We start from the raw sequence: 14,469 nt of genomic DNA on the forward strand, positions 1-14,469 counted from the left end.
AGTAATTAGTAAGCTACCAACTGACATCAGACACAGCGCAAGCTCAAATAAATAAACCTTAGTCAGCATTGCCCTCCGAATGCATTGTAGCACCAGTCAGTTTTGTGGTTTTCACAATGACGGTTCTCAATCAATGCACTTTATGCTTGTATTTGCAAGCATTTGCCTCAACCCGACTGATACGCACCTAGTAAACATTCCGTTTGCTGCAACACAAACATATGATTGGAGAATCATAACAATTGGGAATCGGGGAATCATAGCATCTAACAACTGGGGAAAATTCTTGCAGTTACCATAAATAATCGCAATCAGGCTTATGTAATATAGTAATAACCAGATATATAATATTGTGGTTAATTTATAGGAAAAGCAAAAAACATTCTCGACTTCAATGTGCGTCAATGTCACAAGATTTTATTCCTAATTTTTGATTGTTTCTGTTGGTCCGTTCATCATGAAATGTTCACACAACATAAAGGGCAGCCGTTTTCAAATGGTGTGAAGATAAAAAAATAAATAAATGGAGATGTTTTTTTTGTGAAATTATGCCATAATCAAGAAAATCTGCAACTGTAATCAATAAAAAAGATTAGCTATTAACGAATGTTAGTTTTTATTCGCTTTCTCTCTCCTGTCTGCTTTCTCTCCCTCTCTCCTGCAGCAGCTCTTCCCTTGTCACTTGGATGACTGTGTTTGTGTGTGTTTTTGTGTGTGTCTCCTGGTGTCTCGGTGGTAGTACCTGATAGTACAGCAGATGTTCTCTCTTACCTGTCATGATGTGAGAGAGAGTGTGATCCAGAGGAGAGTGATGATCTGACATCCATTTTATGTCCTCTGCCTTGTCTGTATTCCGAATACTTGTCTCTACAGACATGTCCAGATCTTTCCTTTTCACACCAGGCGGTGGGAAGACCTTGACATGTGTTCTGAGTCATATTTTCATACATGTTGGAAAACACACCAAAAAATAAAGAAAACTCGACACAGCAAATCTGAAATCACAACGTCGACCGTCCTTAAACTGGAATAGGCACATGTTACTGTTCACTTACAGTATGCATAAAGTCTGTTCTGTCTTTTAAAAAGGCAGCAGACTGTAATGTTTTTGAAATTGTTTGTGAATTTGCCTGTGTCTGGTGATGGTCAACTGAGTTACCGTGGTAACAGCAAAAAACCTCAGAATAAAGTAATCCCATCAAAGCATCAAAACTAGTGTTGATAAAACAAGTATTCACATTAAACTACAACCCCATTTCCAAAAACCCTGTGAAAAATGTAAATAAAACAAAATGCAATGATGTGCGAATCATTTAAATTCCCCCCCCCCGGCACCAACAACCACGCCACGTTCAAAGTCCCTTAAATCCCCTTTCTTCCCCATTCTGATGCTCGGCCTGCACTTCAGCAAGTTGTCTTGACCACCTCTACATGCCTAAATGCAGTGAGTTGTGTCCGTGTGATTGGCTGATTAGCTATTTGTGTTAACAAGCAATTGAACAGGTATACCTAATAAAGTGGCCTGTGAGTGTATATTTCAATGATAATACTTCAAAGACAACATATCATATCTTGAAACTGAGGAATTTTATTGTTTTTTGAAAAATATATGCCCATTTTAAATTTGATGGCAACAACAAGTTCCAAAAAATTTGGGATGGGGGGAAAAAAGGCTGCTAAAGTTGTATTATGCTTAAAAAAACACCTGGTGGTTAATTGGCAACAGGTCAATAACATGATTGGGTGTAAAATGAGCAGTCAGTGTCAGTGGTCTGACAAATCAACATTTGAATTTCTTTTTGGAAATGATGGACACTGTGTCCCCTGGGCTAAAGACCACTCAGCTTGTTATCAGTGCACAGTTCAAATTCCAGTATTCATGATGGTATTGGGGTGCATTAATGCCCATGGCATAGGTAATGTGCACATCTGTGGAGGCATCATTAATGCTGAACGATATATACCTGTTTTGGCAACATATGCTGCCATCCAGATGTCTCTTTCAGGGAAGTTCTTATTTCAGCAAGACAATGTCAAACCACATTCTGCATGTATTACAACAGCATGGCTCTATATTAAAAGTTCAGGTGCTAAACTGGCCGGCCTGCAGTCCAGACCTCTTACCACTGAAAAAATGTGGCACATTATGAAATGAAAAATACAACAAAGGAGACCCGTTGAGCAGCTGAAATCCTATGTTAAGCAAAAATGGGAAAACATTTCACTTTCAAAACTACAGCAGTTGGTCTCCTCTGTTCCCAAACACTTACAGAGTGTGGTTAAAAGAAGAGGTGATGAAAGACAGTGATAAAGACGCCCCTGTCCAAACTTTTTTGGAACGTGTTGCTGGGACCAAATTCAAAATGGGCCTATATTAAAAAAAAAAAAAAAAAACATTTCTCAGTTTCAACATTTGATTTGTTGTCTTTGTACTATTTTCAATGAAATATAGGGTTTATATGATTCGCATATCATTGAATTTTGTTTTTATTTACATTTTGCAGTGTTCCAACCTTTTTGGGAATAGGGTTGTAGATCCACTATTATATATAAATCAAGGAAATAGTAAAAAGTTATTTGCTCTGTAGTTTGTTTGTGTTGTAATCATTGTTACACTAATGTCCTCTCTTGCTTATACACAATGGTGGGCCAATGATCGATAGTCCATTGTGAACAAAGTAAATCCAGAAGTGACCCCTTTTTGTACATGGTCAACACCTGGGTAAGGCTTCAGCTGAGATGGGAATCAGCTGTGGACTATTTAAACACATTCAATCAGTAGTTTGTTTCAATAACCAGTATACTTTTTGGCTTTGATTGTTGTTCAGTATAGTATTTGTAACAGATTGTAGCAAATTTATATGTAGTTTATTTTTATGCTACGTTTTGAAGTGTAACTGTTTTTGTACAGTGTGACATCAGACAAAACAGCCTCAGACAGAAAAGCATCAGGCTAAGTAAAGTGGCAATAGATACCACGCCCTTGGACATTAATGTTTGTTTGACATAAATAATTCTATTCTTTCTTACTACAATAAAGTTTAGGCCAAATTAAAGGAGACAATATGGTCTAACCCCAAATTACTGAATGGTCCCCTTCAGTGTAACGGACTGTTTTTTAAATTAGCACAAGAACCTCCCAGAAAGTCCCATTTGTTTCACATGGTTACCCCATTAAGAGGATTCTGCTGTGGGCACAGGCCAACATTCACTTTTTTTGTCAGTGTTTTCTCGCTGTTACAAGTACATGAAGACCTTTGCTTCTTACTGTTCACAATGTGTGGTGGGAAACTGTTGAAGTGTGTTTTGATGGTAAGTGTTTTTGGCTCGTATTTCCCCGTAACAAAGTTCCTACAGAAACATTTTATGTGCTTATGAATGTCTGTGTTTACACACAACAAGTATGCGGTGTTTACCATGGACCCACCTTTTCTGAATTGAGAACTGTTAATGTTGTGTTTTCAGGTTTCAGTACTTTATATGACAACAAAGAATATCCTTCCATAAAACTGTCATATTTCTGACATTTCCTAGGCTTTTGGTCTCGGCTCTGGTGGATCATGCTACTGATTCCCTCAATGGGAAAGTTGTCTTGGTTTTGTTATTTTACCCACACTTTGGTCAGAAAACAGTCCAAATCAGAGGTTTGGCTGCGCAGAAGGGTTTTACTTTATATGGAAGAGAGAGGAAAAAGTTATTTTTTGTCAGGATTTACACACAGCCTTCAGTTTTCCATTTTCCACTTGCTTTATGTGTATTTTCTTTTTTTTTTACCTTGAACTCTATATCCAGAAACGTTAATATTTCTAATAATGCATTCGTGCTTGTGGGGCCCAATTACCCTTATTCAAATAAGATCATGCTAACAAGTTCCCACTAGCATACTGTTATTGCTCTGATATATTTTGAGGGAAGAAAATCTCTTTTCTTTAAATCCAGTGCCTACCTTTCACCAAAAGCAGCCAAAGTGACAGTAAGCCAAACTGTCAAACTTCAAATCATATTACAGCCCACCAATTGGATTCCAAACAGTTCCAGAAACGTCTTTCGTTAGCATTACCAGGACTAAGACAAACTGTCTGACTCTGACTCCTCAGTGGAGTGTGATTGTACTGGGCTTCCAGATCGAGTGAAGCTGAAAGCTTCACTTTGTTGGGCTGAGGCTGATTGTGATCAGATCCCCTCTGCCAGCCCCCTGTGGAAGATCCAGGGAGCGTCGAGCTGGAACTGAGCTCTCTTTGTGGATGTGATTTTGAAAGACGGTTCCATTGCTCCTCAGCCTGGCACAAACGAAGGAAGCGCTGAGGTCACCCCAGTTTATTTTCAGTGTGGCCCTGCGTGATAGGCGAGCGATGATGGCACAGTAAAGTGGTTTGGAATGGGGGGTAAAGGAAGTGTGTTTCTGTATAAATGTACTGTACTGTAGCAGTTCTTCCTTTGCTCCCATGTACCCGACTCAGATCATGAAGGGCTCAATGAGTCAAACTAGTTGTGTTCAAACAAACACAGAAATTTGTAGTGCAGTGTGCTTGGACTGTTGCTATATATTGCGATTGCCATGTCTTGCGATATTAAAAGTAAATGTGGTCAAATACTTGCTCTGCGCTACTTTGACCAGTTTATTTATAGTGGTACACATGAATACCCTGATTCAGCGAAAAAGCCATAAAAACATGGTCTGGAACTGTTATTTGGCAAGATGTGTTTGGTGTAGTCTAGTGAGTAACATTGCTGCCCTCCCTTCAGCAGACTGGGGTTCATTTTCCCACCTGAGCAAGCATGCCCCGCTATACCAGTGAGAGTCCTTGGGCAAGACTATTAACGCTACATTTGTTCATATTACGGCTGTGCCTGAGAACAGTCTTTCTTTAAAAGATGGAGCGAAACAGAGCAGTATATCATTTTGTGATATTTTGTCTTTAAACATGGCCCATGAAAAATCTTTAATCAAACATGTGGCGGTTTGGCCGAATCTGTTTTTAAAGCTGTTTTGACACAGGTAAATGTAATTGCAAAGAGGAGAGGTGCTGGTGTATCTCTATGATGATGCATTTTAAGTGCATTATTAGAGAGTGAAAATGCACAAAAGATCAATTTTAATTATCATTTTGACACATTTATTGCATAACCACATTAAGCATAAATATGCAGTTCTGGAACTACGTTTTAATTTAAATAAAGCTGCTAAAAAGCCATCTAAATCTTTGTTTAAATGGAATGTCAATACCAGAACACCACATGGCAAATCACAGTTGCAGTATTAAATTTGAATTTAGATGAAAATACATTTATTTTTGGTTACTACTGATATTCTTCCATAGCCTATCCCTGTAACATAATTAAATTTGACATCGTTGTGAATGAGAGTGTCTACAAAACAATGTAAAAGCAAGATGCCCACAGCTATTGAGCTGAATGATTTGGGGAAAATATCTACCTGTGATTTTTTTCTGACCGATATTGCGATTGCGGTTTCAATTTCAATGATCTTCTATGAATTGAGGTACAGGCCTTTTTTTGGGAAGTTTTTTCTGACCGAGACTTGGATGCAGAACATAGCCAGTTAGTTAGAACAGACTGTCAGTTGTTGAAGTCACAGCACAAGAGTGCTTGGTTGCTTCTGACTGATGTAAATCATCTACAGACGGTGCCCAAACTCTGTTTTTGGGTAAAATTTCCCCATTTAAAATGTGTTAAGATAACATTGATAACGTAGGTTAAGAATTGCAGCTCTTGGTATTTGAAAATTCCAGTCAAATGATTTCAGTGTTAAAATGACCCTGCACAGTAAATAACTTTATTGTCTGCAATTTTTTATTTCTGCCTTCTGCAGTATCATTATTGGAAATGACAATATTGTGATGATGATGACATTTTTAGACAACATATCAACTCTAGTGTGTATACATTTTATATTGTAAAGGTGCATTGGAAATGCTTTTTATCATGTACAGTGTACACAGCGACAGTCTGTGACTTAACAGTAGAAAATAAACTGAACATATATCTTGGCACTGACTACACTTGGCACTAAGTACATGGTCCCCTCACTTCCCTAAAAGGCTAAATAGCTCAAAATAAAACTCTGTCTTTAGCCTGCCAGTGGTCCTGTCTATTTCTGTGCAGAGGTGATCTGCATTGGGCCATCACCTCACTGTGTAAACAGCTAATAGCTGTCAGAAAATGCTTCTGAAGGACCCTGTTTGTGAGAAAGAGAGTGCCTATATTATCTGGGACTCTTAACAAAATTGAGCTAAACAAGGTCTTCCATGCGAAGGTAAACACTCTGTAAACGATTAATGGGCTGGAACAGAAAAGGCCCTTTTTTAAGTTTACGAAGTTGCAGTAAGCAATGAGAGTTTCTGAGCCTCTCAGAAATTCTCATAGCTTATTGCAAGGAGGTAAGCTATGAGGAGGGGGTCTGTGGCCTTGTTTACCAGTGCCCTAGTCAAGGTCAGCCTGGGATGGCTCCACGCTGATAGTCTCAGTGGGCTATCAGTGCTAGAATTTTCATCCACAGAGCAAGAGGAAATGTCTCTCCCCAGTACACACACACAGGATGCTCCGAATGCTGCTATTTAATGGTCTCATCGTCCCCTCACAGCCTGTGTTTTATCACCCAACACCTACCCCCCACTGAGGACTATTCATGATGACAATGTGTTGTTATGTGCCAAAATGCCAAGTATGTAAACCCACTGTAATGTGTTGGGGCGGAACAAAAACTAATACCATATGGTGTTGCAGTATTTTGGGTGGAAAAAAACACTGCTGATACAAAGAGGCCAAGTATTAATGTTTTATCATTTAATTATTAATATTTTATGCAATTTTGATATTTGAATTTTTGAAAAGTGTTCAAATAATAATCTTGCTAAAAAAAATAAAATAAAAGCAAAAACTCAATAGCTCCCTTTTTGGTATTTTGCGACCACTTCTTCGCCAACCTGCCCCTCCTCCTCACACACACCCCAATATACACATTAAAGAAATGTACAGAAGAATAATAAAATAGTAATTCTGCTCACTTACTGAGTCTGCAATCCTTAGCAAGTCTGTTGCTTTGCGCCAAAAATGCTTCAAGTTAAGCTGTCAATCACGATAGAAAGTCATATAAATCAATCAGTTCATCGATTCATACTCAATGTTAGCCTGTCTTCTATGGCCTGTAGGTGGAGTCATTAGGGGATCTTGTATGCGCTCATCATATGTCTTGGAGCACCACTCTTGCGACTCCCTGAGACCGCATCATGACCCCCAGGTTAAGAACTCCTGGACTAAATGATATTGGAAGCTTTATTCTGTCAAATATAAAGTAGAGAGTGAGCTTAATGTTTATTTCTGCTTCTCTGAGATGCTTATAAGACTCTCAAAGTCTTAAAAGCCCAAAGACTCTCTGGTGGCATGGCATGGAGTTTCTCATTCAGTGTGTGGTAACCTTTACCCTGCTGCAGTAGCCTTTCTTTGCTTCCTTTTTTGGACTAAACAGATATGAATCTCCAACCCAGGCTCTTCAGTTCCCTCTGGTGAGGTATAGAGTTCAGACATCGCTTCTTAAATATGAGAATATATAAAGAGGAGGAAGGCTGTGCTAGCTTTTGATCTCCTAACACTGGTAGTACCGTGTGATTGGGGTCCTAACTAGTGGGTGGACTTGGATATGACTAAATTGGGATGAAAATTTGGGGAAAAATCCAACAAAAAGATGATAAATTAATATATTAACAATTCTAATGTACTTTTAATTTTTTAAATTTTCTTCATAGTTCATATAAAAATCAGATCCCTAATTATTGCTGTGGATTAATTCCTTCAAAAGTTGCTGTTTTCTTTGTCCACAATATACTGAGAAGTATATTTATCTCTTTCTGGGGAGAGCAAGGTTGACAGTAGTGTCATTGGTAGGCATGGTTGGTTAGCACAGTGGATAACACTAGTGAAGTGCATTATAACAATTCTTTTGGATTTTTGTTCTGATAATTGTGACACTATGTTTTTTCTGAGCAAAGTATGGATATTTACAGTAACTTAAATAACACTGACCACGTGCATGTTTACCAAGGCATCTGCTTTGTCGTCTGTTCCAACTTTTTAAACCTTAGAGATATTAAATATGGAGACATGTATTCCGTATTGTATTGTAATATTTTTGCTGTTTTGCCCACAACTAGACACCATCATCTGCACGTAAGATTGGAGACTCTTAAAATTTGATTCACCAACCACATTTCTTTTTCTTTTTTTCCTTTCTTTTTCTTTTAAATTTTTTATTTGGAATTTACTTTGTCTCGTGGGATCAACAATATGTAAGAGTTTAGAAGCATGTGCAGTAAAAAGTATACCACAATACTTAATAAATCTCTGAAATTCATACTAGAATCATATCATGACTCAAACATCATGATAATATTGTATCATGCTGCCTCTAGTTCATTTCCATCCCTGGCGTTGTGTATAAATATAAATTATGTCTAAATGGAGTTTTCCTTCTCGATCCATCTTTTATGCCAGGTTTGGAAAGATGGCAGAATTGCAAATGTAAAATAACAAAATGCTGAGAAAAAGTTTGTAGCTTGCCGCCGTTTTACTGAGTCTGATAAACACCGACCTGCAGCGTAATTATGGTGTGAGTAAAGCCTGCACACTGACCAGCTTATTGGTTGTTTTCTAGATAGCCTTATCTTCAGTTCAACTACATTACAAAGGCAAAGGTCCACTCTCTCTCTTCTTCTCTCTTTCTCTCTCTCTCTCTGGCAAAACCACCTGGGATGTGGGACATTATCGCACCATTATGTTTGAGATTGTAGAATGACCCTGCAAACCAATAAAATTGGTTGTTGTAAACAGTGCTACATCACTTTATCTAGGAATGTGGTTTAAGGAGCTTCATTAACTTTTCGTCTCATAAAGTCTTAAAATATTGTTTGTTTTATGTCGGGAAATGTGGCCCTATCAGTAATCGCCTATCTGGAAGAGACCCCTCTGTAGCCCTGTAGGAAGTTCTTTTATTGGCTTCTAAAGAGTGACCTGACACTGACTTATATCTGTTTAGTGATTAGATCTAACCTCAGTTTGGCCCCTTCACACTTCTCCCTGTTCTGTGTTCCTCTGAGATAATCTGTGTTCATATCACAAAGCTCCTCTTCATCTCCATGCTCTCCTGTCCGAGGGTGGATGACTGGCAGAGCTACATTTCCTATGTTTACTACAAGCCTGAGAAAATATTTATGGCATTCAGCTGGGGCTTGGAATGTCTTGTTTTTGAAAAGCTCTGAGGTGGATGAGTGTGGGTGAGTAGACAGAGTGTAACCTCAATTTTCAGGCATCTCTTGCCTGGAGAAACATGACTACAGCTATGGAATTAGAGCATTAGATCCACTTGGGTATGCTACATATAGAAACCAATGATAGCTATGTGTTAGTTTTGAGAAGCTGGGCTGTGTTCTGTCTTTGTGCAGTGTTTCAAATGTCTTGTACCAAATACAGATGCCATTGCGGAACTGATAATGGCTTGGATTCTTCGAGTGGGTGACCAAGAACCATCCTATCCCAGGCTGAAGAGAGCCGCAGTCTGCCTCAGATTGCGATAGACTAGCGGGGGAGGGTGCAGGAAGTGGTTCACGGGTGACCACTGGGAGCAGCGTATTTCGAGCCCATCTTCCTGTGTGATAAATCTGAGAGTTCCTCGCCCCTGGGGCCAGAGGAGCCATCCACGTAGGCGGCTTATTCATGGGTGAGGAGTCGTTGATTTAAGCTGCGGTTGCTCAGTGGCGGGGAGGCGAAGAGCAGCTGCTGGGCCTCACCACTAATCTGCTTACTCTGCGGAATCGCACTGCAGTCCAAATTGTTGCTACCGACATGCGTGCTCTGCCTAATTCCTATCAGGCGAGTGTTTGCAGCCTTCCCCCTCCGCCTTGGCTCGTTCGAGAGCTTTGAGAGAAGTTGCGTCAGCCATCATTAGACATGGCGCTCATCTTTTGCTGTCTGCTGTCCTTTAGGAGATGGGGAATTCCCCCTTTGCTGAAGACCAACAAAGACTCTTTGATACACAATGTCACAGTGTCTGGTGGGGCCTTTTACAAATCCAACGAAATGGAAAGATGTAGTTGTTAGCATTTTAGTGGAATTTTTCAAAAACAACAGACTAAAAGTCAACTCAAAGGATGCCATTTAAAACAAGCGGTAAAGGCTTGTTTTGCTGAGGGTTCTCAGAAACACTAGGAGCTCCACTTGTGGTGAGATGAGGGTTTTGGTGGTTTTTGGAGCTATTTTTGGGCACGTGCCATGACTCGGGGAGAGATTGGAAGCCCCTTAGCTGACCTCTTCACTGTGATAAAACAGCCTTCTCCCTCTCTCTCTCTCTCTCTCTCTCTCTCTCTCTCTCTGTCTCTCTCTGTCTCTCTCTCTCCTTTTGAACAGAGAGTCAGCGGAGGCAGCCCATGAGGAGAGGGGACGTGCCTTTTCCCAGATAGCACCTCAGGGCTCTCATGGCTGACCAAATAAAGCCAGAGAGAGACTTTGAGAGTGTTTCCTGAAGGAAGGAGCTGTAACTTGGTTGACAGTATCGTGTCCGAGCTTATCATTAAGACTATTTAAAAGCGTCACCAGTCAGGCTTTAGGCATGAACAACTGTTTACTTTAGTTGTAAACTGCTGAGTGACCAAGACACTGGGGGGCTTGGAAAGACATCTAGACCGACGGACCTTGCACCACATTCATTTCCTGTAGCTGTCTCCTGGTTTATGTGTTTTGCCGTGTGTCCGCCTCATGTTATTAGACAGATCCCTCACACATATGGATGGAATAAAAGGCTTTGTAGACATCATGCTCTGCCCCACTAACCCACGATGACTCCAGTGTGGCACAAGACACGTCCTGCCAAATTTGCTGAAGCAGATCCTTCTTTTAACCCTTGTAACATTTTACTGTTGTTTTGCAACATATGTCTGTATTTAATGTGTAATAATGTATTAAACAAATTACATTTACATTTGATTTTCATTCTCTGATCTTAATCTTCATGTCCAGCTTTTTCTGTTTGTTTTGACAGCAAGAAATGGCAATCATGGCTAAAATGTAAAGGCTCTTATTTTTACGTTTTAAAATGTATCCGCTTCTAAATACAAACACTAATGTAAAATCATTTGAAAGCTCAGAATCTACACTTTTGACAGAATTGAACATTTCCTTTTGTTATCACTGCCGATAACTGCAGCTTCTTAAAAGCACTTCTCCTTTTCTCAGACACAAGCTGGCATAGTGCTCTAAGCTCTAATTACCATCACAACTATGTGAGAAAAGCTGCTCAAAAGATATAACCAAATAAAAGAAAGGAATAAAAAAGAAATCAAGTCTTCCTTGTGGGACCTTTAATTCCAGGATGTTATTCTACTTCAGCGCATAAGAGAGAGCCAGTTTTGCTGTAAGGAAGAATTCGCCTTTGTGGATGGTGCTGCAATTCTAATTAAGAACCGTTGATGGCCTAATGTTACATTTTGAGGAGGTCTCCTGATGTTTCTAGGGTTCCAGACTCCAACCCACTGTTTTTCTAAGGAGGACCTCTTTAGGGCAGCTTGTGCTCTGTGTTGTGTTTGGAAGGGACTGAGGGAGCTAATCTATGACTTTTTAGTGTTGGTGAATTCACTTTTCTCCAGGGAGTTCTCTGGAGGCTCTTCTTTTTGGCTCAGAGCAATTTTTTCAGCTCTATTTACTGTACAGGCTTGATGACCTGGTAATATATAAGTTATGACTGAGCTATGGTTGTTGACCTTGTTGAGATGCATTTTTTAAATACAGAATGATTGAAGCTTGGCCTAGGGGGTCCACTTGTTGGCCATGATATTAGAAATACTGTTTTGTTCTTCTTTTGTTTGTTTATGTTTTGTAGTTATTTGTTTGATTTTGGGCTCCAGCTTATAATTATGTATACAGTCGATTAAACTACTGACTGTTATTAGGTTTATTAGCTAATCTAACTAAATCGAAGTGATTTATTCTTCTGTGGTGTAACAAAACAACAGAAGCCATGATTTCCCAAAGTAATGACCACATACACAAACATTATAGAGTGCTTTTTAAACATGTCATCAACAGTGATGCACCATCGCTTTATCTATAATCAAGGTCACTGACTAACTGTTTTAGCTTTAAACTGATGGGTTAAGGTTCTTTGGTTTCAGATTTTTAAGGGTTTGGTTCTGATTCCCGCTCCAGATGTAGTGACATCACTAAAGTTTCTGGAAATGAACCCTGTGCTGCAAAGTTCATTCACATTCACTCAGCCTGAGGATAAAGGCTAATTACAGTTTTTATAACACAGGCCAAGACTTCTGTGTAAAAGGTGCGCCTGGGGGCAAGTAGCCATGACTAATCGATGACTAATCATTTAGTACTCTCCCCAGCTCACGTCCTTCTTTGTCTCTTTCAGGGCATGCGGGTGTTGGTGGACGCTCGGGACAAGCTAGGTGTCCCCTGGCAGAACTCAGAGAATGAGAAGCATGGCATGTTTGTGATGTCGTTCGAGAACAAGGCGGGCTTGCCAGTGGAGCCCTGCACCTTCCAGCTGTATGTGCCTGCCCTGCAGGCACTGTGGGGTGACTCAGGCATCCAGGAGGCGTACGGGCGCAGGAGCGAGTTCCAACTGGTGAGTGGGCTTTATCTGTTGGCCCAGAACTTAAGAAAGAGGATGATGTAAAATCAAATCACATTTTTTTTCTTGACCCAGACAGTAAAGATGTAACAGCATGACATGCTAAGTAAACAAACAAATGGGTAAAAAAATATCATTAGTGTCAAATAGGAGCCTTCTTCTTCTTCTTCTTCTTAGGTCTTTACTGCCACCTTAATATAAATGTTTAATATGCGAGGTAAACTTCTTGTTGAGTGTTTAGGAATAATTTCAGCTGTTTTAGTTCATGTTTGTATTGGATGCAGGGGTATTTGCTGTTACCATTTTTTGACCTCATCACGGCATCCGATGTGTGGTGAAATCCATATAGTGGAACGTCTCTCACCACTACCAGGATGCCACAGATGCTGGGTTTGACTGGGCCTGCCATGACTTGTACACACAGGAGCCTCTTACACTTTCATTTTTAGTCTGATCACGGTTAAAAAGGATCTTCTGTAAAAGTTGGCTTATAAATCATGAATATGCGCCTGAAGGTGTTTCATTAAGTGTCTGCACAGATGGGCTATTCACTGAATAGAAAAAGCATTTAAAGCTGCGCTCTGATTGTTGACCCTGCCACTTGATTCATTACAAACTGAAAGAAGGGGTTAGAGATATGTGACCACTCCAGATTCAAAAAAGAGCTTCCTGTGCCGCTCAGCAGAAATATGACGAAATATACTTAGAAGCTATAATTTGTTTCATTCTTTAAATACATTTCATCAGCAGTGCAGTGCAATAGTTCAAAACGAGAAGATTTTTTCTTGATCTCAGGACATCTATGAGGATTCCTTTTTGATGGTATATGTTGATGTTCTGTGAAGCTGATGACAGAGGCGAGTGTTAACTAACAAATGCTGCACACAAACTGTAGCATGTCAGTTTGTGTACAAGTGAAAGAGTTTTAGCAGTGGAGTCTTCTAGACCCTCAAGGAAGGCTTAATGATTTTTTTTTAATTGAGTAGAATCATCACGCTTGTGTTATTTAGATTCTGTACGCATTGTAGTAATACTCTTATTTCATTATTAAGGTTTGGTTGGAAATAAAAGGGTTAAAACTGGAAACGCCTCATGGAAAATTGCCTAATCTGTTTTCCCTGTGGTGTCTAAGTTGATACAGCCAAGCTCATTGAGTGTCCCTTCAACTGAACGGACACATTAGATTAACCTCCAGAATAACTGTGAAACAACAGTGGAATAAACCAAGAACGTTTTTGATATGCATTAGTTGGGACTCATTTTAGGAGGAAAAATGCCAGATCCTGAATATCAGCAGTAGCCTAACCAAGTTTCAGTCAGTTGTTAGAAATGAAAAAAGGAGTGACAGCTCTACGCAGGCCTGAAGTAAAACATATCCAATGTCTTTTACAATGTCCCTGCTTGATCTAGAGCTACCAAACAATGTTCATGTGCTCAAGCATTAGCTTAGTGTGAACATACAGTACCAGTAGGTTTTTTGTCCTCGTTCTGATATTTATGGCTCAAACTGAAGGCTTAGCTCTAATAGCCATGGTTTGACATTTCATAGAAGTAATAAAGCTGGGCGATATGGCAAAAATGTAATATTATATTACATATTCAAATATTCAGTATGTAAGTAGGTGTTCTTTAAGTGCTCAACTATGTGGAGTGATTTATCACAATAATGATAAATATTATCCTATTGCCCAGCCCTGAGAAGCAGTTTGATGCTAAAAATGACTGAAATGTAAGAAAGCGATAAATACGCAATAATTGAAGGAAAGTAAGATGAACTGTTAAAACCATGCAGATGTCCATCGAGTCTGTAATTAAATCCA

The 14,469-nt window shown here is 39.5% G+C and overlaps 1 protein-coding gene across 2 annotated transcripts in view; it reads left to right on the forward strand.

Moving 5' to 3' along the window:
* The window catches only part of gna12a (guanine nucleotide binding protein (G protein) alpha 12a), a 49,413-nt gene that overhangs the window by 5,109 nt on the left and 29,835 nt on the right, over nt 1-14,469 (forward strand). For both annotated transcript variants that reach the window (XR_001858087.2, XM_017703201.2), the window contains exon 2: nt 12,428-12,643. Coding sequence is in view for 1 of the 2 variants with exons in the window: in XM_017703201.2 (XP_017558690.1) it covers nt 12,428-12,643 (216 nt within the window). In the remaining variant the exon portion in view is untranslated. The remainder of the gene's footprint in view (nt 1-12,427; nt 12,644-14,469) is intronic.

The sequence above is a fragment of the Pygocentrus nattereri genome, chromosome 27 (genome assembly GCF_015220715.1).
Source record: "Pygocentrus nattereri isolate fPygNat1 chromosome 27, fPygNat1.pri, whole genome shotgun sequence".
NCBI lineage: Eukaryota > Metazoa > Chordata > Actinopteri > Characiformes > Serrasalmidae > Pygocentrus > Pygocentrus nattereri.